Raw genomic sequence first — 24,700 nt, 5'->3', positions numbered from 1 at the left:
CCGGTAAGTACAAGCCTTTATAAAAGGAGAAGGTCATCTAGGCATAATGTTAACTTGCACTGATAAAATTTCTGAATTCCAAAATGTATAATTCAAATTTTAACTCTTTATATTTAGATTGTAATTACAAAATAAAAAATAAAAAATATATTTCAAATTGCATAACTCGAAGCATATTTATATTCTGGATTTCATATTTTAAAATACAAAATAGAAAATGCTTTCTAAATTGTACATTTTATAATACAAAATTTACATTCTAGAGTACACAATTTGAGGAGATACAAGAATTTATGGGGTTGCAGGAGATGCAGGGAGGAACTGCCAACATGGGATGGCACAGACAAAGAAAGTTATTACATTCTTCCTGCAGTATTAGAGGTGAGAAACATGTTATACTGTCCCTACTGCTCCTACAACGCCCTGAAGTCTAACAATAACTATCAAATGCATTTGGCCCAAATAAAAGAGGTTATAAGATATCTTTGTCAAACATTTCAAGTATAGAGTGTCATCTATGGATATTTTAATTTGGAGCAATGATGACCCCGATTGAAGTATTTGGTTTTAGTTTACAAATGATGGCGACATCAAAAATAGAAACGTAGAACAAATAAAAGGAAAATTAAGGACAGGATATAATAAATATGCATCTCCCTAGACTCTGGAACAGCTGCAAAGAGACCTACCTAGCCTAGATATCAGCTCCTCAGTCTCTACAAGATAACCAAAATTTTAATAAATATACATATACTAAATCTACTAATTCAAAATTTCCCTTAAAGGAGAATAAAAATGCATAAATAACATGCCATATCGTTATTAAAATAGACATTATCCATACTGAACGGCCAACGTTGAACCACCTGAAACCTGAAAGTTCAAATCAGCAATTGATTCAGTTGAACTCCTGCACTCCAGCCATGATTTGGCTGCATCCTTTGTAACCAAAAACCAGCCAGCCTTATCTGGAGCCTCATGGAATGGAGCATTGAGTTCCCTCAAGTGTGATTCACATACACTAGCCAAACCTTTGTCTGAAACATATTTGTGTTTTCCATACCCAGTGTTAACTCCAAGTAGAGGTGGAAGGTCTTCCCCTGATTCCAATGCCTTAGACAAGTCATTTATCCAAACATTTAATGCGGTCATAGCAGCCCCAACTGAGAGTTTCTTCAAATGTAAAGACCACTGATTTTGAGATCTGGATTGTAAATTTTTATATATCTCAAGCGTCAATCCTAACTCCAGAAGGTCACGTGCTCTGTTCGGCTCATTCAGTCTGACACAAAGATCAATTAGACAATTGCATAAGGGCTTCTTTGCTTTAACATCAATTGAATTAAGAAGTTCTGATATTTCCTTTCTAAAATTTCCATCATCCTCCTTCTCTTCCACCAAATATCTTATTACAGAACCCAGCTGTGTATTAGCCTTCTCGATGCACTCTATTATCTTACCAAGCTCTTCTTTTGGGGTTTGAGTCATAACATTCAAAAGACAACAACAAAATTGAACATCGGGAACAATGTGCAAATCAACGAGTTGCTTAAAAATCTTCACAACATCATCAGTTCGCTTAGCTTTCCCATAGCACTGGACAAGTGAGGTCAGAACATAAATAGTAGGCTGAAATCCAGACTGGACCATTTCATTCAACGTTCCTTCTGCTTCTGAAACCATCCCATTGCAGGAATATACAGTAATTAAGGATGAAAATGATAAGCTATTAGGCTGACAAGTCCCCGAACTTTTCATGTCTTCAAAAATTTCAACAGCTTCCTCTATGCAACCAACATTAGCACACATAGCCAAGAGCCTGTTATAAAGATCCACACTCATATCCATTCCATGCCTCTTCATTTCCTCATAAACACCGAAAGCACCATCACTATATTGTGCTGCAGCATAAATTCGCAAAAGAGTAGAATAGGTTATAAAATCCGGCAAAACCCCATCAGTTACCATCTCTTTATATATATTTTTGGCCTGCCATGACCTCCTAGCCTTGAACAAGCCACCCAGCAGTGTGTTGTATGTGACCACGCTAGGCTTCACGCCAAGAGCCTTCATTTCCTGGAAGATTCTCAAGCCCTCGTCATAGTTCCCTAACACGCCATGCATCTTAATCAACGATGAGAATGTCGATGCATCAAGGCTCCATCTCTCAGCTTTTGCACGATCATACAATCTCAAAGCCATATCAACATTATTAGTTTGCGCATAAGCAGACACCATAGCCGAGTACAACATGGCATCGGGTTCACACCCGAAACTCGGCAGCTTTTCAAACCATTCCACGGCTTTATTGGGCAAGGAACACATCCTAGCAGAGTTAATCAAAGTCGAAAATGTAATGTTATCAGGTTTGACCCCTCGTTGAATCATTTCATCGAACAGCTTCTCTGCGCCTTCAAAATCCCTAGATTTCCTAAACGTTTTCAGGGTGATGTTAAAGAGAATAACCTCGGTGTCTCCAGAGGGTTTAATCTTGTCCAGGAAGTATCTGAGAACAAAGGGCGCGGTAACAGAATTCACCATCTTGTCAAGAATGAACACAGCGTCACTTTCTGAAACATTGTCTCCTAGACCCTTCAAAATTGTGGATACATGTTGCGCGGTGGGAATGCACGAGTTCAATGACTCCGCAAGTCTGGTGAGGTAACTGTGCCTGGAGGTCGACGATTTGGTTCGGAAGTGTTTGGCTCGAGAGCTGCTGGGATTAACCCAAACGCGGCTTTTGGATGAAGACGAGGAGTTTGTATCTACGTCACGAGAAACAGCGTCTTGGTGTGGCGCGTGGGTGTTAGGGTGGTGGAGAGAGGCTTTGGAGAGAAGTGTGAAGCGTTTGAACGAGGAAGCGAAGTTTGAGAATAGAAAATTGTGCAGAGAAAATGAAGAAGAAGAAGAAGAAGAAGAAGAGGGAAAAGATTGATGATTATGGAAAAGAAAAGAGTGAGAGATGCAAATGTGTGAAGCCATTCTGCTTGGTTATTCAGATACAGAAAGTGTTTGCGCAAATGTCATGGCCTGTCAACAATGGTGTATCTTTTGCGCGCTTGGAGAGTTAGCAGGGACGAGGATCAAATGTATTACTGTTTAACCTAATATATTTAAAAATGAAAAAAAAATAATGTCATCTAAACTTCCAATAAATTGCATAGATTATATTATATCAATTAAATAATAAAATAGTTGACAGTAGGATAAAATATATTTTTTAAGTGGCTAAAATAAATTTTTGCCCGTTCATTTTATTTTTATTTTTGTTAAGATTTGTATTGACTTTTTATTTTTGCAAATTGGATTAATGTTATTTTTATTTTTAAAAAAGTTGAATTATTTTTTGTTACTTAGAATATGAGATTGGTTTCATTAAAGTTATATTTATTATTTAATTAAGTTTCTGACAATTTTGTATTCATTCATTATTCAAAATTTTCATATTTCTTCGATCGTGAAGTTTAACTTTTTTATTAAACGGCAATTTATTTTATCCCATTATTTTAATTATTTGATTTCAAGTATTAAAACATATGATATTGTGTCACTAATATAAAAATAATATTGTAATTAATATATAGAACGATATAATGATTTTTAATAGTTTTTATAAACGTATTGAATAACGATTTCGTTATATTTCCTAATATTACGATCGAGGGTCAATTTCACTAAGATAATGAACTTTACTTAGTTAACTAAAAATTTAAATTATAAATACTCAGTTAAAAAATATAAAATATTTTAATACAAATTTTGAACATTTAATAGAACACAAAAATATAATAAAATTTCAATTCAAAATAACTGAGAGACTTAAGAATTAATTAAGTTTGTAAAGAGTATGTAAAAAATAAAAATAAATAAATAAATCACACAAATAATTATAAAAGGCAATTTCCTTTTTATTAAATCAAAGCATAAAAATGCATTAGATTTTTGTTGTAATGTAATCATAGGTAGAAATGAAGAAAGGGGCATAACCTGATCTGTTTAGTTGAAATGTGAGCGTGGGCTTCTGCAACAACGCCTGTAGCATGAATATGACAAATTCTGGAGAGAATATGTACTACAAACTACACTGAATGTTTATCTTTTGGGGAACATATAATAAAATTGGAACAATACAAAGAAGATTAGGATCACACACAGATCGATAAATTATCCATCTTTTGTTTTCTCTCATGGTTTCTTCCTTCTTTCGATATTTTTTAGATTGGGTTTGGTTGAGATCACTAGCCTTAGCGACAAAATCTTGTTATTCTTTAAAACTATGACTGAATATACGGGGATATGCCCTTCATTGTTTGAGTTTTCAAACACATATAATTGAAGTTTCAAATTATCATTAATCTCGTAAATATTGAGACAGTATATAAGATCTCACTCCAAATTATTGATATTCAAACATTTTGGAAAGAAAGTATATATAACATCTATTATGTGTTTGATTTTATGTCAAATTGACGTAAAATTGACGTAAAATTGATTATAACTGATTTTGTAACGTACAATCAATTCGTGTTTGATTTTCAAAATCGATTACAGGATCAAAAATCCACGTTGAATGGCTTTTGCGTAACAATTTTCTAACTGGACCAAACATACCCTAAAAGATTTTGCGCCATTTTACCTTTTCTATTTCATTGGTGTTCTTAATGCACACTTCATAATTTAATTCTTGAATAATTCATGTCCTCTAAATTTGATAATGAATGAATTATCAAATCTTTTTAACTTTTCACATTCTTCCAATTCAAGGATATGAATAATAGTAGAAGGTCTTATATTGTTTATGAACTTCATAGAAGTTGGAAGTTTTTGTTAATGTAAATAGTTTCATGTATTGAAATATTGGATGGTCCATATTCATGAATGTGTTATGTTTCTCCTTTAACGACTCTCGAATGATAATGATTGTTGTAAAAGATTTATATGCATAAGATATTTTTCATTTTGTTATGTTGTTTATGGATATATTAACATGGATCTTAAAGATGTTCGATGGACTACAAAATTTAGATTTTAACTGAAACATCTTTGCATTAAGAAATAAAATAATTGTATTGTCTAAATTTCAGTTGCAACTTTGAAGTGAAAAATGGAAATGAAGGTAAATATTTGGGTATAGATAAATTGAGAATATTTTTCTCTGATATTGGAGCATTGGTCCGATTATGGGAAACTTTAAATTCTTTATCCATGAAAATATTATGTCAATTTAGAAAATATTAATAATTTTTATTTCTATTAACAAGTGAATTTGAAGTTTAATTTAACATTTATTAATGTGGGTGAAATAATAGATCCAACAAACCTGTTAGGATAAGTTATAACTTTATTCTCATATCATGTTAACAGTGAACTTTAAGCCTAAATCAATTCCATAAAATCGATTTGTAAAATAAGATTTCTATTCATTTATATATTGTAAATTGATCTTATCTCTAGTCGATGAGACTTTCAACAATTTCATTGAAATTAAATATACACATAACTTTGGGTGTCAGTTGAATATGGGTCTAAGTTGACTCAACTCAAATATGGATATGAGTTGACTCAGTTTGAGTATTGACCAGATCGATGTGGCTTAACTTTCGATTCAAGGTGAGCCATCTCGGCCTTTGTCCAACTTGGTCCATCTCGACCTTCGATAAGGGTAGCCTGACTTGAACTTCGATATAGATTGACCCATTTAGACTTTTGGTCCAGGTTAACCTATGTCGAAGTTCGACTTGAGCTTATTGGTCTCGACTTTCGATCCAGTTTGGTTTACGCCAACCTAGCTTGACCTTTGACGCAATCATTCCAAATTTGACATTTGACTTGAGCCAACTTGTCTCTACTTTTGACCTTGTGCTCGTCTTAATCTGACTGGATTCAAACTTTGGCTCGAACCAACTTGATTCTGCTTCTAGTTTGGGCCAACTTTCCTCAAATTTCGGTTTAGACAAAATTGGGTAGATCTTGAAATCAAGATTGTTTAATTCGATTTTGATCCGGTTGAAAGTCTTGGCGCATAACTTTTTTTTTGGCCTGATATGGTGGTGACGGCTATTTATCCAAGTGAAATGGGACTAGCTATTAAATTATGGTTAAATTAACCCATATACGTATTAGACCTCTGGTTCAGTTCATGTAACATGCATAGCTTCTAAAATTTAATATCAAATCAAATAAATATTTTTATGAATAAAAATATTTTATTTATCCAATTATACATTTAATTTTTAACTAATACCGTTATTTCTTAAAATATTTAAAATTGTAGAAACAACCTTCATTTATTTAAAATAACGTTTAGAAAAAAATTAAATGTTAAACAATAGTTCACTTCGTCTCCATTTCAAGAAGTAGAATACTTTTAAAATTTATATATTCTTCCCACGTCATTATCACACTACAAAATTTGCATGATAATTGTTGTGATGTGAACAACGTGACGGTGCCGACACGATTCTTGGTTCTGGCTCTGTGGACTTATGATTATGTGTGATCACATGGTGTTAGTATCTCTAAGCGCTACTTTACTTCTTTTTAATAATACTAATTTTTTGTGAACATATCTGTCCAAAGCATGTGATGATGCAGGATGAAGAAGGTGACAAATTTTGGTGGCATCGTAGCTTCGAAAGAATTTAGAAAGAAATAATGATGATGCTTAAACATTAAGATGACCCTATAATTGAGTTTGGTTCTTTATGGTGGGTGCTCCTTCTATCTATTATTTATTATTTATTCATACTTATATTACTTCATCATGCATCATCTGATTAATTCAGAGACCCCGTTTTCCGCACCCGATTGCTACTGCTCTTGCTGTGGAATACTCTACATTAATTCTTTTGAGGTTGATGGAGAAAATAAATCATGTAAGCAAAACATTTTTATGTGTATTCTAATAATACCTTCAAAACCTTTTTCTTTTTTGTGTGTGTGAACAAAGTTTTCATGCATCACATTTTATAGTATCTGGTTGTACTCATTCAAATTATGTTCAGGTTCATGGATCTAATCTGGTGGGAAAAGGGCAAGGGAAAAAAGAGATATGGTTGTCAATTTGTCATCATTCTCTTCTTAGGTCATTCATCATTTATCACTAACTACTAAAAGCTTATCGACAACAACAACAGAAAAAAAAAATACTAAATCTCATAGCAAAGGCATGTATAATGTAATAAACTACAACAACTCATCTTGGTGTAGGTGTTTGTTTTATCTATCTAAAATGTACGAAAAAAATAAATCGTGTAATCGCGTCCTTATTATGACCTTACCCACCCAAAAAGTACTTCTGGTGGGTGATATTGGTTAGAAAGTTATTCACTTTCAGGAAAATCAATTTCAAAAGGCAAATCCACTTCAGAGACAGATTCCTTGTTGGTAAAGAAACCTTATTTTATTAGCTCATCAAACGTAGAACAAAACATGTTGTTGTAGTATAGCATTTATAACATTTAATTAAATATCCCTTATTTTTTTCCCCTTTTCTTTTCCTCTAACACTTTTGAATTTTAGATAAGAAAAACAAAGAAATAGTTCAACATGATGAAATGGAGACGAAGTGAAAGAGCACCATCATTTACAGAGCCAATAATGCAATCACATGATTGTGCAGCCTGAAGGGTTCTCGTCGCTGAAATATTGGTCACAACGGTTGTTCACATAACATGGCCTGCCACCACCGTAACTGTCATAAACGGGCCTTGCGTAGTACCCGTCGTAATAGTTCATGGGCCCACCGTATTCGTAGAAAGGCCCAACTGGCCTACCTTCATAGCAGGGGGCAGGAGCATAGAGCATCCCAACTGGAACCGCCATCGGTGGTGCTATATGTGGCTGAATGGGTAACGCAGCAGGTGCGGGCTTGTCTTTGGGCTTTTCCGCCTCGGGAGCGGCCTTTTCCTTGGGCTTCTCAGCGTCCTTTTTGGGAGCCTCTGCTTTAGGCTTTTCCGCGTCTTTCTTTTTCTCAGCCTCGGCCTTAGGCTTCTCCCCGCCGTCTTTCTTCTTCTCGGGCTCGGCCTTGGGCTTACCGGCATCCTGCTTGGGAGCTTCAGCTTTAGGTTTCTCCGCGTCTTTCTTTTTCTCGGGTTCGGGCTTGGGCTTATCGGCCTCCTTCTTCTTCTCAGGCTCAGCGGCCTTGGGCTTGGGTGGGTCCAGTATCTCAATGCTCTTGATGGAGCCTCCACCTTTGTAGCAAAGCTTGTCCCTGATTTTCTCGGGGCTACAACACACCACCGTAATGATCACCATGTTTGCCTTCTCATCGTACTTCTGGTCCCGAATTTCTCTTGTTCACAAAATTTCAACATCCAAAAAATCAACTCAATTTGATACCCTCCTTCATGCTTGGTATATATCCAGAAAATAAATGTACGCAAATTGCAAAATTTTGATGTCATAATTTAACGAAGAGAAAATTAAAGCAAGTAGTGACGAACTCACGAGGATACTTGGCGAGAACTTTCTTAACCTTTTTGCAGCATTTCCCACACTCAAGGTCAACCTTGAGTTTCATGGTGGTCACCTGAATTAATGTGTTCAACAAAACCACCCATCAGAATTATAGTATCCAAAGTGAACCAATCTTACAATTATGGCATACAAAAAAAGAATTGGTTCACCATTATGCTACAAATTCAAGCAGAAAGTAGGAAATTGAAATCACATTCTGACTTCGTAAACAAGGACACATTAATCCAGAAGGGTTTGGTTTGGAAGTAAAAAAAAGTGATAATTGAAATGGCAATGAAAGCTGCTTACCTTTTCAGCCATGGTTGTGGATCAAAAGATCAGATCTGAGGCTGAGATGAAACGCAGAGAAAAGTTAAGAGAGAGCAGCAACACAAAGGAAAGTGACAGAAAAGCAAACTTAAGAAGGTATTAGCAAACCACGCTAACCAATCAAACAGCAACACGTAATCCCACAAAGTTGAATTTCATGGTGAGGTTTTTATCAACAGTTTGAGAGGGTGGCCAGTAGCAGAGGATGTGTATGCTGTTAATACTCGCAGTAACACAAGATTGATGGGTTTGCAACTCAGCACGCATGTGCTATCTTTGAATGACACGCCCAATCTTGTTGACTCAATGCACCTTCCTCAATCCCTATAAATAGCAATCAATTAAATGCCTTGCACTGTGTATGCGTAACAAAATATTCATCATGCTTAATTTTATTTAATACTATTAGAATTATGGGTTTTATGAGTTTTGTTGTGTGCAATAATGATCATGCACTACCTCGTGCCGACCGTACACGTGTCTAAAGGAAAGTGTCTCACTCGCATCTGTAATCAACCTTGTACACAACAGATCATGCTCCATTCATTGGTCAGTAATGAACATAAACCAACCTATGGATGCATATCATGTTTGGAGGGTGGAATCGAGTAAAGCCACCTCTACCTAATTAATTTGGTTGTAGTTTTGTAGATGCAGTAGGAGCTGAGAGTGGTCCAAAATTGTGGGCTCCAATTAGCCCACATTTTTCTTCCTCACACTCAAACCCAATCATACCCTCTAACTGAATATCATGGTTGGTGCTTTCAACTTGTGTTAATTTTGTAATGTTAATCTTGAATTGGATCACCTAACTGCACAAAACTTGAAAGATTAATTTTTTACAATGGAGGTTAGTAGAGTCATAGTGTGGGACCCTTCTGTTAGACATTCACATTTTGTTGTGGTTGTCCCCATTATTTTTGTTTTGATTTTGGTGATTGTATTTTCTTTGATTCTGTCTGTATCTAATTGATAAAAGGCTCCATCTAAGGTCACACGGAACATGATGTTTTTGGTTATAACCTCTCAAATTATTACACAATGAAACATCATGCTTATATACGTTTCGTGATAGATATTGGATGTCCACAAGTTGATGATAAAGTTTAAATTGCATGCGCGTTGGCTTCCATGATTTTAAGTGCCATCCAAAAATCTTGTTTGCTACATAAATGGAAAATTTTACGCTAAAACACTAGTTAATTAACTATAGTCGAGTTTAATGAATATGCATTATTGTTATTATTATTATTCAATTAGAATTTAACTTTGATACGAATTTTCATTTGAAAAAATTAAACTAATTTATGTTGAAAACAAAATGTAGGTGAAAAAAACTAGTAATTTTACAAATTTAAAATCAACTCAATATAAAAAATTCATTTTTAAAAAATAATTACTGACTATAATTTAAAAAAGATTAAAAGCTTACAGATAAAAATTCATTTGTAATATCTTTTGAAAAAGGTTTCGACAAATAAATCAAATCCAACCCGTAGAGCCATAAACGGACTAGCCTTGTCTGCTAAACGATGAATTGGGCTTCATCGGATGATTAGGCCCAGAAAGAGTATCAGGGCTTCAACATCTCACAGGGTCCAACACTGGAAAGTGGCCCGAGTTACTGTTTTTTTCCCTTTCTTCCAATGCAGTGGTCTCATCCACCATTTTCTGGTCATTAAAAGCAAAAGGGATCTTCACCAATTCCATATTAAATTTATCTTTTTATTACAAAATTTATATATTATTTAGGGATACGTATGTTTTTGGTCCTTCAAGTAAAAATTGGGATTAATCCTTCTTGAAAACCTTGAATCAATCTAATTCCTCAACTGTGTAAATGTATAGATTTAGTCCTTTTAACAAGATTTTATTAAGTTGATTTGGCATTTCAAACACATTTAATGTTAGATGAAAAACGCGTTTGAAACCGCAATTAAACTTAAAAAGAATTGGTTTAAAGGACTAAATATATATATATATATATCTAAAGATAAGGAACTAAATTGGTCCAAGATCTTCAAGAAGAATTAATTTCAATTTTCGTTAGAAGTCGAGAGAAAAAAAAAACATATTTTACCCTATTATTTATTAACTTTGCTATAGCCACTGAGGCAACATAAATTTTCATTGCATAATTGCCAAAAGACCGTAAAAGTTGTTCATAAACAACTTGGAATAATGAAAACAAATACCGAATAGAAGCTGTAAAAGTTAAGTTTCCAAGTGAAAATGTGTTTGAATAACTAATAATAAGAGATTATTAGCATTAAATTATCACGTGATAAAGTATAATAATTCAGAATTAAATGAGACATAAGGCATTGGGTAAAATGAGAAATAAATTATGGGAAGCAAGTATGAATGATGATAGCATCATTATTTATACTTGCTGCACTGCACACACTGACATGTAGTGCAAACTTAGTTTGGAAGACAAAAATGGTGTAAGAAAACGTACGACGCAGAATCCAGTGTAATCTAGAGAATGGGTCCTGCCTCTGCCAAAAGCTTTATCAGAATAAACAATTTTTTATATGCATAATGCTCTAAGCTAAATTAAAACTTCAAACAACATTATTGTATATACATCCCTCTAAATATCAATAATGTAAAGATTTAATCAATAATTAAGATGTACAAAATTTCTTATACCATCTTATATGTCATGTAAAAGTAAAGGATTGTTAAGAGTTTCTTTTACTAAAAACTATCTTTCAATATAAAACTTATTATTTCATACATTTTGAAATAATGCCGGATGAAATTAAACGTAAATATATTTTTAACATTTTATTGAAATTCATTATAAATAGTCTTTGTTTTCAGAAAAGGGCAATCGAAAACATCAAATCGGCTGGTGCTAATTTTACACTATCACCTCAACCTCATCTATCAGGATCATAACTTTTTCCAGGGCTGTAGCCGAATCATATAACAACACTCTTGTTACTCTGTCCCGTCAAATGACATAATTCTAATATACTTAATCATATTTTTATTTATTTTTAATTTATTATTTTAATTATTTTAAAATTATTTATTTTAATTATTTTTAGTGGTTTGATGATTTAATAACGATTGAAGTGATAAATTGAAAATAATAAAAAATATATGTATAAAATATTTTTATTATTCGTGCTTATTAATTTGCTTTTATTTACCAACATTTTTTTAATCTGTTTCCTCCCAAAGTATTCAGTGTCGGTACACGTAGCGATTTGAATTGGTGCATCCAAATTTAATGCAGTGGCTGTTAATGTTTTGAAGGCAAGTCGTTGGATTTTTATTCAGCAGTTTTGATTTAATGAGTACGCTGAGGATGAGTGCACCCAATAGAAGGGTGATCATTTATGTGTTCCACAATTTCGCTTTAAATTCAACACCAACCCTACAAACAAAGGTTGCAACGTCATTTTATATCATTATCACGCTGAACAATATTTTTTTTTTTATAGGTATAAAAACATTTGGGAGCATTAAATATATGAAATATAGTAAAGTTAAAATATATGTTTTTGTTTATATACTAATTTAAATACATGAAAATTATAAAAACTTGATGGTTAATATCTCCTTCATTGAACATTAAGCTATATCATTGATCATGATTACGATTAAGCGAACTTTTATTTAGTATAATAAACGGATATGTTTATAGAAGAAGTTTTACTTGAGAAACACAATACCAATACTATCTGAGTTTAATTACATGAGATATTGATTCTACTTCAACACAAGATCTTAAAAGACAATAAATTTATGAGTTTTCATCCTTATATAATTTTTTTTTTATTTTTACTTAATGTGAGACTTACACTCATACTTAAATTTTTAATATAAATTTTTTTATAAGAATTTGCGTAATTAATCTTTTACTGAAAAAAGATAGAAATTATTCGGCATCCGCTTACGATTGATATATTTAATCATGTTAAATATAAGATGATCATAAAAGAAATCCGTTGCCAATCTTAAAAGTTTAAAGTCATTTTAAGAGATAAGTATATAAATCTAGATAATTATGCCTATTGGCGAAACGAATTATTTTTTAATAATTACGACAATATATGATTTCGGTGAGATCCATTCAAATTATAATGTAGATTTAAAATATAAAAAATTAAGATGTTTAGATAGTATTAAAAAGGGATAAATAGTGAAAATAACACTTTAAAGAAAAAGGAAAAAAAACTCATTAAATAATTTAACTTAAAATCTTCATAGTTGAATAGAATAAATAATAATCAATAAAATAACAAAGTTAATGAGTCATGTATTACTGATGTATTTATTTTGTTTATTATAAAAAATCACTAGCATAATTTTTTTCATGCCCAGAACAATTTTTTTTTAAAAACTCTAAGGTAAAAATTTTTGTAATAAACGCATTAAATAGTCATAATATCAGATGTATCGTATTCCTCGTAAGACATGAGGAAGAAGAAATTTGAAATTTTGTGAAAAAGAAGTTTGGTCAGTTATTGTTTTGGATTCAAATTTTGCAAATAAAGAAAAAGTCAATTCTAGCTAAAGTATTGATAAAATTTTTTTAGGCTTAAATACCTTTTTGGTCTTCATTTTCGTAGTGTTTGTTGCGAATAGTTTTCATTTTGACAGAATGTTTACAATGGTCCTCATTTTTACAGAATGTTTAAAATAGTTCTCACTTTCACAATTTGTGTTTTATTTGGTCCTTTTATGTAACACCGTTTAAATCATTAACGGATAACTGTACAGGTGGCACGGTTTGTATTAGGGTGTGTTACGTGTATTGTACAGCTGTGATAATTAGATATTTGGGGATAAATAAATGAGCTAGGGTTTTGGTAAGGAATGATGAATATCCATTGCTGCCATGCTATTGCAGCAATGAATTTCATCAATGTCAATGTTGAGGACTTCATACCAAGCTGATTCAGGAGATCCATCTACGAAGAAATAAATCAATCCATCATCTTTTCAGTCAATGGTGAAGTCTTATGGGAAAGAACTCCCTATCCTGACGTCCATCCACCACATAAGAGGATCTTACCAGGAAGACCCAAGAAAAAAAAAGGAAAATGATATTTTAACCCACTTTTTTTTGACCCACTTTTAACCCATTGCTTTAATCACCATTAGATCATCTTTTTTTATTCTTTTTAGTGATGTGATGTGATGATCTAATGGTGATTGAAGTGGTGGGTTAAAAGTGAGTCAAAAAAAGTAGGTTAAAGTATCATTGTCCAAAAAAAAAGGACAAATCAGCAAAGGAGGTCATATGCCGTCAGATTGGACATAACAGGAACAATTGCCCAGATAAGCCTGTGGATGAGCAGACTGCAACACTTGCTGAGACTACAACACTTGCTGAGACTGCACCGGATGCCCAAATTGTTGAGAATGCACCAACTGCTGAGAATGCACCAACTGCTGAAACTCAAACAACTCAACCACCAAGAAATGAAGTGGAGAGTCAAGCAGCACCACTACCAACCAGAAGAACCATCTCAGCAGTTTAGAATGAAATTACAGATTAGGAGGAGGCCATGATAGCAACTACAAACGTCTTAGTTATTTTTTGGAATTTCTGATGTAGAATTTTTTATTGATGTACTGCATTTTGACTTTCCTTAAACTTCGTTCAATTTTACTTTTGTCAAACATTGATGTAGTGCATTTGATGAGGATGAATTAACGTTATGAATTTAACTTCTTCCAGACTTAGATCAATTTAATTTTTTCCCAAGCTTATATCAATATCACTTACTTCAATGTTCAGATTAAGATGTCATTTTGAACATGTTGGGACTAATATTAACATAATCAAACTAATTCATTTCTTCATTTAACAATAGAACAAAACACATTGAACTTTAAAATATTACACACAATAATAGTACGAATAATACAATAACAACACAAGTGAATCCTATTAATAATTGCAGCCTCTTCTCAGCAACCTTCAATGACTTCTCTAAATCATTAACTGCCTCATCTGTGTCATGATGATGATGATGACATCCTTTTCATCAACACCACCATTTGAAAAAATTGTAGCCCACATTATTGGAACCACCACTCTGTAAATCAATAAACCAAAAATTAAAACCAATTTATTATTAACACAAAAATAAAAACAGATTGTATCCAAAATTTTCTACCAATATTCTTTGGAGTTCTTGCCATCCTCAAAGCTGACATCTCTCCGCAGCTACAAACCGGGGTTAATCTATTTCTCGTTGAACCACCAACAGTGCACGAAGTGATACAACACGGTTGCCTCCAATGATTACAACCAGAGGTAAAGGAAGAAGATTGAGATCGTAACATACCTATATAATGGGATTGCAGGAAGAAGAAGATTGCAGCAACACCAATTGGGAATGGAGGAACAAGATTGTCAAAACTCACCAACTGTCCAAACATTCCTTACCAAAACCCTAGTTCACTTATTTATTTCCAAATATCTAATTACCACACATGTACAGTACACAGTACACGTAACACACCCTAATACAAACTGTGCCACATGTACAATGCTCCGTTAATGATTTAAACGGTGTTACAGAAAAGGACCAAATAAAACATGAATTGCGAAAAAAATGACCATTTTAAACATTCAATAAAAATGAGGACCATTCGCAACAAATACTACCAAAATGAGGACCTAAAAGGTATTTAAGCCAATTCTTTTACTAGAAATCACATCATAAATACATTTAAGAAACATATTAATAATACTTTTCATTTTTTTTTAGTTTTGAGTTTTTGTAACAATTAACAGTACCTTCAAAATAGCATTTTTTTAAAAATAAATTAAACAAGAGTTTCCAACAACTATGTTGGTCCACCTACTAGTGGGTCAAGTTTGAAAATTCAAAATCTATAAATAATTTATGGTGAATAAAATCGAAAGTCTATATTTATTTATTTGGTGCATGAAATTGGAAAGTCTATGAAACACAGGAAATGAAATAAGGGTACATAGCTTTGTGGATGCTGAGTCAGCCATATGGTGTTACATTAAACGGTCCACCTCAGATTTTCAGAATCCCCACGTTAATTTAATGTGCCTCTTCTTCTGTCTGAACCTGTAAAGAGTCCAAGCAAGGAAAGAGAAATAAGAGAGAAACCAAACAAGAGAAGATCATCAATTGCTACCTCCAATATATTACACCACTGCAACATTTCTGAAGCAGAGATCACTGTCGATTATCACACAAATGGGTGAAGTAAGACTTCTCTCTTACACAAAAATTCTTGTCCATATTTATTCTTAATCAATCTGTCTCTTTCCTTTTCTCAACAACTTTTTGCTTTGAAAACTAACTACACTATAGGACTAGGATCATGTATATTCTCTCTAACTTTTCTGATCTTTTATAATGTCTGCTCTGTGATGGTGGCATCATTATCGTGTAATGCATTACATGTTTGTCATATGGAGATCAATTTTTCACTCACATCTTTGCTATTTCTGATTAATGTTCTAAGAACAAGGAAGAAGAAAAGAAAGAAGAAACCCCAGAGGAAAAGAAGGAAGAAGAAAAAAAAGATGAAGAAGAACCTCCGGTGATAGTACTCAAGGTTGATATGCACTGTCAAGCTTGTGCAAGGAAAGTTGCAAAAGCTTTGAAAGGATTTGAAGGTCATTTTAATTAAGTAATTTCTGTTTATATATGCTCTAAGCCAGTCATTTAATCTGATGAATGTAAATCCATGAAAGTTCGAAAGAGCTGTTTGTACGTAACTAGCTTTTGAGCATTAGTGTCAGACTGTACTTTTGATCTCTTTTTTACCTCTCTTTTTCTTGTTAGAGGGATCTGTTATCTATGACTGTTTTTGAATTTAGCAGCATATGCATGATGAAGTAATTTGTCAGGTATATATTATTCTCAACTTTTGGAGGTAACTTTACACATCCAATAGTGACAAAAAATCATCATGCACTACAGTTTAACATAGATAATGATATGTAGGTGGTGGAAAGATTAAGAATAAAGTAATATTATCAAAATTTAAGTTAGAATCGTTTTTGTGAAACAGGAGTGGAGGAGGTGACTGCAGATAGCAAGGCAAGCAAAGTGGTAGTGAAAGGAAAAGAAGCAGACCCCATAAAGGTGTGTGAGAGGCTACAAAAGAAAAGTGGTAAGAAAGTGGAACTCATTTCACCTTTGCCAAAACCTCCAGATGAGAAAAAAGAAGAAGTCAAAGAACCACAGCCAGAGAAGAAAAAAGAGGAGGTAACAGCATATACCAGTTCTCCTTTTGCTGATTTCTTGTTATAGAGAGTAATTTATAAGAATAGCAAAAATGTTGTAGCTAATCACTCATTCACCTTAAGAGACATTCTAAGTAGTACACAGGGTTTTTTCATGTTTACTATCACAACCATGCAAAATCTTTGTAAGTAGACACAGCAACCCCTTGAGCCATTACTAGCAAAACTTCAAACACTGTAAGTTTCTCTTTTTTTTTTTTTTTTACCTTGGAGATTAAGATGAATGAGGATGGTGCATGTAAAGATGACCAACATGCTTACTTTACAGGAAAGTGAAAATGTGAAATGCTTTGGTTTTTAGTTTCCATAGTTTGTTCTCTTTTGGTTTCTTGTTCCTGTTGTTTCCAAGGAGGATGGATGCTATATGGTAGCATGAAAGTAACGAAACAAAGTCAGCAGAATGATGGCACTCTCCCACAAGGCACGTGTAACGAGGGCAACGGTGGTGACAATTAAGAGGGCCTGACCCCACCCTCTTTTGCAACTTGACATGCATGTATGCAGCCAAATGGGGTCATCTTCACGGGGCTTATTATATATCTTCTTTTCACTTTTTACCGTGCTCATCACCCTCTCAATGTTCATAACACTCTATGCCATATGCCATACATTTCACAATTCTTAAGGCACACACACAAGTACAAACAAAACCATGTGAAGTGGAAGAAGTTGAAAGTTGTAACCACTGTCACTCTCTATTATGAGCTCAGCGGTTAATGCAGTTCTGTGAGACTGTGTTTTGTGACTAAGATTGTAGTGTTTGCTCCCTTGGCTTATAGTGTTCAGTGGGAAACCCCACATGGCCCATTAACAAAATACAAGTTAGTGGAATCACTTAGGGCTCTTTTATTTCAGCAACTTACTTGTCACAACTAACATGTTGAATATCTAAATCTATTAGGGATATAAATGAGTATAAATCTAATTTTGCAAACTGATTTAAATAGATCAGTAACCTAACCCTATGTAAAAGACTATTTATTTTCACAAGTAGTTGAGTTTAAGTATTAAGTATGCAGTTAAATATGTTCTTTTACGTCTTAAGTATGCGGTTGAACTGTCATTGCTTATACATTAGTTTTGACGAAACTAATATTTCTACGTATGGTTGAATCAATGTGACATGTCTTATATTGTTGTTTCAATTGTTTGTCAGCCACCTCCTGTGGTAACAGTAGTCCTCAAAGTTCGAATGCATTGTGAAGCATGTGCTCAAGTTATAGAAAAGGGAATCCGCAAGATTAAAGGTACATGGATTCATGCTTTTTCTTCTTGTTTCATCATCTCTCTCTATCTTCTGTAATGAATTATTGATTGCTCGTGCGAACTGTCTTTCCTTTCCTCGTGCACTCGCTATCTTGGAACCTACATATTTATAGACAAATCTTTTTTTTTTCTTCTTCCTTTTTCTTTCAATTTGTTATTTTCAAATTCAGTATTCTGATTTCGTAATGACGAACATGTCTATATATAGTTACCACACGTGAAAAAATTTCGAATGCAAAAGTTTCATATTAATTACTCAGAGCGTAGTCCGAACGCACTTTATGGTACATTGTTTCCTTCTTTAAGTGTTGGATAAATTTCATGCGGATCTCACCAAAAGGATCAAACTATGTTTTGGATTTTTCAGTAAACTCAAAACGAAATTCTCTCAACAAGACAATAATAGAGAGTGTATTAAAAAACTGTCATCGTCTCTGTATTGAAAGATAGGTCAAGAAGCATAACGCGTGGCGCTAATCCCGTTCCTTTCAAAAGGGTGCTTGATTTCAAGGTTTTTCGTGTAGCCTTTTGACCGTAAGAGTTGTGATGTTGATCTTAATTGGATCTCGAGGATTATATATTAATCTCACTGCCAATATTTTTGTGTGTGAAAAAGGCCAATAAATAGACCTTAACTGCGTAAAATTTTGCATTTCAATGCTGATTTATGGGGAGGTGGCGGAGAAGGGGGTGTTACATGATGTTGAGAGATGAATATTTAACATCATCAATTCACTGTTTCAACTTCTTTTATGTAGGGCATAACTTTAACTGGTATTATAAACAATAAATTAAAGACACGCTTTGCGTTTAACTCGTGCTTTTTAATTTAATTAATCTCTGAAAACTTTAAACTGTAACACATAACTTAATCATTTGACAGCAATCTATTACATGCTAACACGTATTGATTAATGCAGGAGTAGAGTCAGTGGAGACAAGCTTGGGAAATGATCAAGTGATAGTGAAAGGTGTGATAGACCCAGAAAAGCTGGTTGATTATGTGTACAAGAGAACCAAAAAGCAAGCTTCTGTTGTGAAAGAAGAGGAAAAGGAAGAGAAGGAAGAGGAGAAGAAAGAGGAAGAGAAAGAAGAAAAAAAAGAAGGTGAAGAAAGCAAGGGAGATGATGATGGTGAAGAAGAGGATGAAAACAAATCTGAGATTAAGCGAAGCGAATATTTGCCAATGAGATCCTACGTTGACTACTTAGACTACTTAGACTACCCTTATGATTCTCAGATTTTCAGCGATGAGAACCCAAATGCATGCAGTGTAATGTAGATCAGTATTATTATGTACTAATTAACTTGGTATTTTATTGTGTTTATGAACTTTCTACATATTTCCTTGCTAAAGGTTGGCCAGAATTGTTGCAGTGTGTACTGAATTTTGGCCTGCATTTTCAATTATATATGTACCTATAATGATGTCATTCATTAATAAGTTCTACTCATGTTATGATAAAACTTGCTACCAAAATGGACACTTCAAGCGGAACTTTACTGAAGTATTACTCCCAGTTAACAGGATTCACAGGCTTCTCAGCTTTTTTATAAAATATAAAATCTATTGGTTGAAACAAAACCCAGATAGCTCATAGACTGACATATAACGATTCAAGAAAAAATTAACTCGGATTCTTTGTAAAGAAAAACAATGTGATTAAAATAAAAGATTTTATAAAAAGTTACTGGCTTTGTTTCAAACAAAACTGAATCATTGATGAGTAGTTTGAAGTAGTGGGAAACTGATTTGGAACTCAGTTTCTTGCCCTACTGCTAAAGGAACTATAAGGTTGAGGGTTGTCCTTTATACAGACAGCTGCTGAGTTGGGTAGGGTCCAATTATTGACCACAAGATTGAAAAAAAAAAGTAGGAACAGTATTATAAGGTCTTTACCTTTTTAAGCAATTGTTAGAAGCTTCATCAGAGAAATGTAGTCTGTTAACAAGTAATGGAACAAAATATAACTTCAAATTATGACACACTGTGAGCAGCAGCATGTATTCTAAATCCTCGTACAACATTTTTTTTACTAATCTTCTAACATGCTGAATAAAATAATCATAAAATTATTTTTATCTTTCAAAATATTATTTATCATACATGTTTTTTATCAAGTGTTTTGTTTAAAAAGTAACAGGAAGGTAGAGTGTTATTCATTTGAATATAAACCAAAAAGGATGTGTTAGTTGCAATGTCATGAGTTTTGCAGAAGAAAGAGGATGATGCAAAGTAGTGGCGGGGAACCTAATTCCAAAAGGAATATGATGCATGCATTACAATCTGCGAATCTCTGGAGTAATGGGACGTTTAAGATAGCGAAGGTGATATCAAAATAGATGCATAGAATTAAAAAAGGCGAATCAGAGGCACTTTATTCTTGTAAAGGTGGGGTTAACTGCCTTTTTTGAGTTGGCAAAAGCAAAGTTAAAACAGAAACGCCATGACAGAGACTTACAAGGTTATCTATTTTTGTTTTTTTGGTGACTCAGAGACTTGTAGATGTTATAATTGTGTAAATTAACCCATCGTTTTAATAGGGATAGAACTCAACTTGCATAACGCATTGGATCAAACAGTGACTACAGCAGAAAACTCCGACGCCTAGTTCAAGAAAGAGGTAGGACCAGTCGTCAAATAGTGCACTGTGGGAGATTTTCTGCACCAGGAAAATGACAACTTTACATCTACGTTACTGAATTTATGGAATTTGAAAATGTTAATAACCACAATAAGAAATCATTTTTGATAGATTTAAAGAGAAAACAAAAAGTTTATTCACATTTTTTTTCAGTGAACTTGATTTATGATGACATCTTCAAATAACTTCTACCCATAACCAATGCTTCTAACTATTTTCAGCTTCTAGTGATTCTGAAAATATCTGTAACTATTTTGAGATTCTGATTATTTTGAAAAGTTGTAATATAAACTCAAAACTATTACTTTTCAAAAAAACGATACTTCGGTGAAAAATGCTTCAGCAAACATAAGATTTTAAGTTATCACGGACTTCATTGGATATTTTGAAAACTCCAGTAGCAACATATTTTTGTATAATTCATGAAGTTGAAGCACAGCAAAAAGCCTGTTCTAGAGACCCATAGCATCAAGATTTCAGAAAATTAATGGTTAATTTTACAATGGGATCTAGATATTTTAGGTGTATGATGCCTTGACATACTCCTTTCAGTAATTTAGTACAAATATGAAGCTTTATCATAAAAATTAAACATGTATATGATAAATCATCCAGACACACACATTTGTGGATGAGAGAAAGAGAGGTGTGTGGATATGAACAGTAAACGAGATAAACCCAACAGATGGCATGAAAATACCTTTTTTCTTTCCCGTTTTATTTTAGTGTGGATTAATCAAAATTCCTAGATAATATGTACCACCAAAAAGAAATGTAGCAGGAAAAGGTTCCTACAGAATAGCCATCAAAAATGATGTATGAAAACTGAATTGCATGATGAATAGCCACCAAGCAATTGGCATTATATGTACCACAATGTTCACTTTGATGTAATTATCCTTATGGAGCTTAGAATTTCTCACTTATAGCCCGTACTGGTGGAAGCTATATCAGCTAAAAGGATACACAGTCCATGTAATTTATGTTTACCTCTGCAAAGACTTGTACAGCACCACAGTCACATATTTGGCTCGAAACCGATGAGTTGTGCCAAGTGCGACCACTGAAGGGCTACCCTTTCCTTTCTGCATATAAAGATGATTCAGCACTACATGCTGAGGTCTGGCTGTAAGAGGTTGGATTTCCATATTTGTTGACGGAATATTAAGAAGCGTCATTTGCAAATACGGAGGAACCAATGGTGGCTCCTTTGCATAATCTTCGGAACTAAGTTGTAAGTTGTTATAACTAGAGTCTGGTGATTTAGGAGGTTCAAAACTAGAAATGCTTCCAATGTCCTCAGGAACATAATCCTTTACGTAATATACAAAATTGTTAGTCTCACAATATAGATGTTCGCGCCTTCTGACAGTAAAACATAGCGCAGACATTTTTTTAGTACTATAAGATATGCAATGAAACCTATTTTATCATCATCTTCCCATCCCCTGGTTAGGAATTACAAGTTCTACCGATCAGCAAATAAGTTTAACTAGAGCGACATGAGAAAAATTGGCATGTATAAAATTACAAGATAATAAAATGACTCAGAAAGAAAACTGATATGTAAAACCGCTATAAAAATTCATTCCATGGATATTAAGGGTTTTTATCTAAAAAACAAAGAAGACCTGCAGAGTTACGTAGCCACAAAGTGACATAGAAATGAGTTCAGAATCATATCCATTGAAAACAAAGTTCTTGCAAGAAGATAAGATAATCTAACCTAAGTACGTGAAATAAATGAGAAAGGGAGAGACATTATAAGGAGAATCCTGATGCAAGGGATACTAAAACCGAATGTAAAGTCCCAAAGAAAAATAAGAATTTGATAACTTGAGAGAGAAAAAGGAAATATATCCGAGATTGCACAAAATAAGGTCCTTCAAACAGGGTTCCTAAATAAGATAAGTTTGCACAAAAATCACCATCACATGTCAATTATTATTACAAGTCTATTAGCAAAAATGTACCTGCAAGTCCAAAATGTTGTAAGCATTACCCGCATCATCTTGAGCCCAAGGCAAGTCAGGTGCATACCTCCACTGGCCATCCACAATAAATCTAAATTGGTATACACCGGATGGCAACACTTTCATTATTGTGAAATCCTTCCCTGATCTCTGTAAGGACATTCTGATGAACCAATAATATTATCATCTAAGCAACAGCTATAGCAGGCTTCGAAGATAAATCAAAAGGACATAACGTATGCATTTCATTTTTTTTGTTTTATGTTTCATCTTCAGTTAATATGTTTTCAATAATAATTCAAAATTGCCACCTTGTTTTTTTGGTTCCAGCTTTCAAGAACTTGTAAATGAAACGATGAAAACACAACAAGGTGACGCGAGAAAAACATATCAACAGAAAATGACAACAAACAAACAAAAAGGAAAAACATTAACAAACACATCCCAGACATTCCAAACCTTGTTTTCCAATTATCCCATGATCCCTCCACAGCCACTTCTTTCCCATCATAACTCCAAGTAATCATCGTTGGAATTCCAAGTTCACTGTACATATCCTCGTACCCTGACGTAGTCTGCATCCAGGAAGGGCTTGGAGTATGCATTTCATCAGGTCTTTGTAGTGGAACCACCGGAACCTAAAAACAGAGAAAGGGAAGCAGTTAACAACTGCCAAAAAAAGAGAACCAAGCCAAGCACGTATATTCAAAGCAACGAAAATTCATAACCAAGCTTCATAGAGACCAGATAGCACATCTTATATGATTGACAAGAAAACATCACGTAGCCTCTTGTGTCCACGATCAACCTAGGAGAGAGTGAGGGGTAGGGTACTTGATTCCTGAACTGGACAAAAAATCCAGAAGATGCGAATATAGTCCTTTAAAGCAATCCCAACACATAAACTTCCCAGTCACAGAAACACTGAATTAGGTTCCCATCCCACACATGCTGATTGATACAATAACTAAAAACACTGAGCGAGAGAATGGACCTCCAAAGTAGTGAATGAAGAATAAAAAGGAAAAGCGAGTAAGGAGCTTCGGAACTAAATAATCCACCACACGAACTTGCATCACACAGCCAGTCTACACCAGGAGTTCTTTTACAATCTCAAAAGGCTAAAAAAAGTTACATGATTATTCACCATCCAAACCGAGTGCACTCTGACATCATGCCTTCTAAGACACGCCGACCCAGAAACAAGTGCCAACATTCAATTAAAACGTTAGACTTTCTCAACTGATTAATCCATGAAAAGGGAGACCAAGGAAAAAAAATTATATTTTTTTAACAATCTGGAGAAGAAAAAAAAACAACAACCTATTTAGCAATAAACTGTAAAGAGAGGGTTTACTTGTGGGGCGAACATGAAGGGAGATTGAGTGGTTCTAGGGCTAGCAGGGGGAGAATGACCCATCATATCGGAAGGAGGCGCACGATAGCCAGGGTTGGCGGACATGCAATCGGCGACAGCGTGAGTAGGTGCAGAAGCAGCAGCTTCGTCGTCGTCTTCTTCTTCTTCTCCGTCGGTCTCGGAGGGAGAACCGTTGACATCGTCTCTCCCATTCACATTGCCCATGGTAGTTGTGCAGTGAGAGAGAGAGAGGGAGGGAGTAAGAAGAGAAAGAAAAAAAAAAGGAAAAAGGAGAAAGAGAAAGGGAAGGGAGTGGGGTAAAACAATAATTGTATGATAGTAAAAAAGAAATGTGAGATGGGTGGAAAGAAGAAAGAGAAGAAAGAGAAAGGAGTTGAGGGTGGGA

The 24,700-nt window shown here is 34.0% G+C and overlaps 4 protein-coding genes across 8 annotated transcripts; 1 reads left to right on the top strand and 3 right to left on the bottom strand.

Annotated features, from left to right (window-relative positions):
* Positions 1 to 614: 614 nt before the first annotated feature.
* On the bottom strand, positions 615 to 3,095 carry LOC114186688 (pentatricopeptide repeat-containing protein At4g16390, chloroplastic-like). The gene is made up of 2 exons (XM_028074664.1): positions 867 to 3,095; positions 615 to 716 (listed from the first exon to the last, which is right to left on the bottom strand). Exons 1-2 carry the CDS (start codon positions 2,980 to 2,982, stop codon positions 658 to 660), a joined length of 2,175 nt encoding a protein of 724 aa, XP_027930465.1. The 5' UTR covers positions 2,983 to 3,095; the 3' UTR covers positions 615 to 657.
* A 4,285-nt stretch (positions 3,096 to 7,380) lies between these two features.
* LOC114189053 (pollen-specific leucine-rich repeat extensin-like protein 1) lies at positions 7,381 to 9,112 on the bottom strand. 3 transcript variants are annotated; one of them, XM_028077752.1, is made up of 4 exons: positions 8,905 to 9,112; positions 8,767 to 8,807; positions 8,449 to 8,530; positions 7,381 to 8,291 (listed from the first exon to the last, which is right to left on the bottom strand). In XM_028077752.1, exons 2-4 carry the CDS (start codon positions 8,776 to 8,778, stop codon positions 7,606 to 7,608), a joined length of 780 nt encoding a protein of 259 aa, XP_027933553.1. In that variant the 5' UTR covers positions 8,779 to 8,807; positions 8,905 to 9,112; the 3' UTR covers positions 7,381 to 7,605. The 3 variants fall into 3 exon arrangements, with proteins under 3 accessions (XP_027933553.1, XP_027933552.1, XP_027933554.1); XM_028077751.1 differs by having other exon boundaries at positions 8,767 to 9,104; XM_028077753.1 differs by lacking the exons at positions 8,767 to 8,807; positions 8,905 to 9,112 and adding an exon at positions 8,628 to 8,739.
* Positions 9,113 to 15,824: 6,712 nt separating this feature from the next.
* Positions 15,825 to 19,799, top strand: LOC114187538 (heavy metal-associated isoprenylated plant protein 7-like). Its single transcript, XM_028075814.1, has 5 exons — positions 15,825 to 16,004; positions 16,267 to 16,420; positions 16,819 to 17,015; positions 18,210 to 18,300; positions 19,240 to 19,799. Exons 1-5 carry the CDS (start codon positions 15,996 to 15,998, stop codon positions 19,599 to 19,601), a joined length of 813 nt encoding a protein of 270 aa, XP_027931615.1. The 5' UTR covers positions 15,825 to 15,995; the 3' UTR covers positions 19,602 to 19,799.
* Positions 19,800 to 20,709: 910 nt separating this feature from the next.
* Positions 20,710 to 24,700, bottom strand: LOC114188216 (SNF1-related protein kinase regulatory subunit beta-2-like). 3 transcript variants are annotated; one of them, XM_028076782.1, is made up of 5 exons: positions 23,682 to 24,264; positions 23,397 to 23,575; positions 22,938 to 23,100; positions 21,955 to 22,277; positions 20,710 to 20,982 (listed from the first exon to the last, which is right to left on the bottom strand). In XM_028076782.1, exons 1-5 carry the CDS (start codon positions 23,715 to 23,717, stop codon positions 20,928 to 20,930), a joined length of 756 nt encoding a protein of 251 aa, XP_027932583.1. In that variant the 5' UTR covers positions 23,718 to 24,264; the 3' UTR covers positions 20,710 to 20,927. The 3 variants fall into 3 exon arrangements, with proteins under 3 accessions (XP_027932583.1, XP_027932581.1, XP_027932582.1); XM_028076780.1 differs by lacking the exon at positions 23,682 to 24,264 and adding an exon at positions 24,295 to 24,700 and having other exon boundaries at positions 20,721 to 20,982; XM_028076781.1 differs by lacking the exons at positions 20,710 to 20,982; positions 23,682 to 24,264 and adding an exon at positions 24,295 to 24,697 and having other exon boundaries at positions 21,656 to 22,277.

Source organism: Vigna unguiculata, chromosome 6 (assembly GCF_004118075.2).
Source record: "Vigna unguiculata cultivar IT97K-499-35 chromosome 6, ASM411807v1, whole genome shotgun sequence".
Classification (NCBI taxonomy): domain Eukaryota; kingdom Viridiplantae; phylum Streptophyta; class Magnoliopsida; order Fabales; family Fabaceae; genus Vigna; species Vigna unguiculata.
The sequence above is the reverse complement of the archived record's forward strand: the minus strand, read 5'-3'. Positions and strand labels throughout refer to the sequence as shown.

What these genes read in the sequence shown, in the direction of transcription:
- LOC114189053 (XM_028077752.1), bottom strand. An exon ending in AGTTCTCGCCAAGTATCCTC is followed by an intron (nt 8,292 to 8,448) that starts GTGAGTTCGTCA and finishes TGTGAACAAGAG; the next exon opens with AAATTCGGGACCAGAAGTAC.
- LOC114188216 (XM_028076780.1), bottom strand. Translation starts at nt 24,519, where the DNA reads ATGGGCAATGTGAATGGGAGAGACGATGTCAACGGTTCTCCCTCCGAG. An exon ending in CCTTCATGTTCGCCCCACAA is followed by an intron (nt 23,576 to 24,294) that starts GTAAACCCTCTC and finishes CTCTGTTTTTAG; the next exon opens with GTTCCGGTGGTTCCACTACA. An exon ending in CTGTACAAGTCTTTGCAGAG is followed by an intron (nt 20,983 to 21,954) that starts GTAAACATAAAT and finishes TTCCTGGTGCAG; the next exon opens with AAAATCTCCCACAGTGCACT.
- LOC114186688 (XM_028074664.1), bottom strand. Translation starts at nt 2,982, where the DNA reads ATGGCTTCACACATTTGCATCTCTCACTCTTTTCTTTTCCATAATCAT. An exon ending in TTTGAACTTTCAGGTTTCAG is followed by an intron (nt 717 to 866) that starts GTGGTTCAACGT and finishes GTTATCTTGTAG; the next exon opens with AGACTGAGGAGCTGATATCT.
- LOC114187538 (XM_028075814.1), top strand. An exon ending in AGCTTTGAAAGGATTTGAAG is followed by an intron (nt 16,421 to 16,818) that starts GTCATTTTAATT and finishes TTTGTGAAACAG; the next exon opens with GAGTGGAGGAGGTGACTGCA. An exon ending in GGGAATCCGCAAGATTAAAG is followed by an intron (nt 18,301 to 19,239) that starts GTACATGGATTC and finishes TGATTAATGCAG; the next exon opens with GAGTAGAGTCAGTGGAGACA.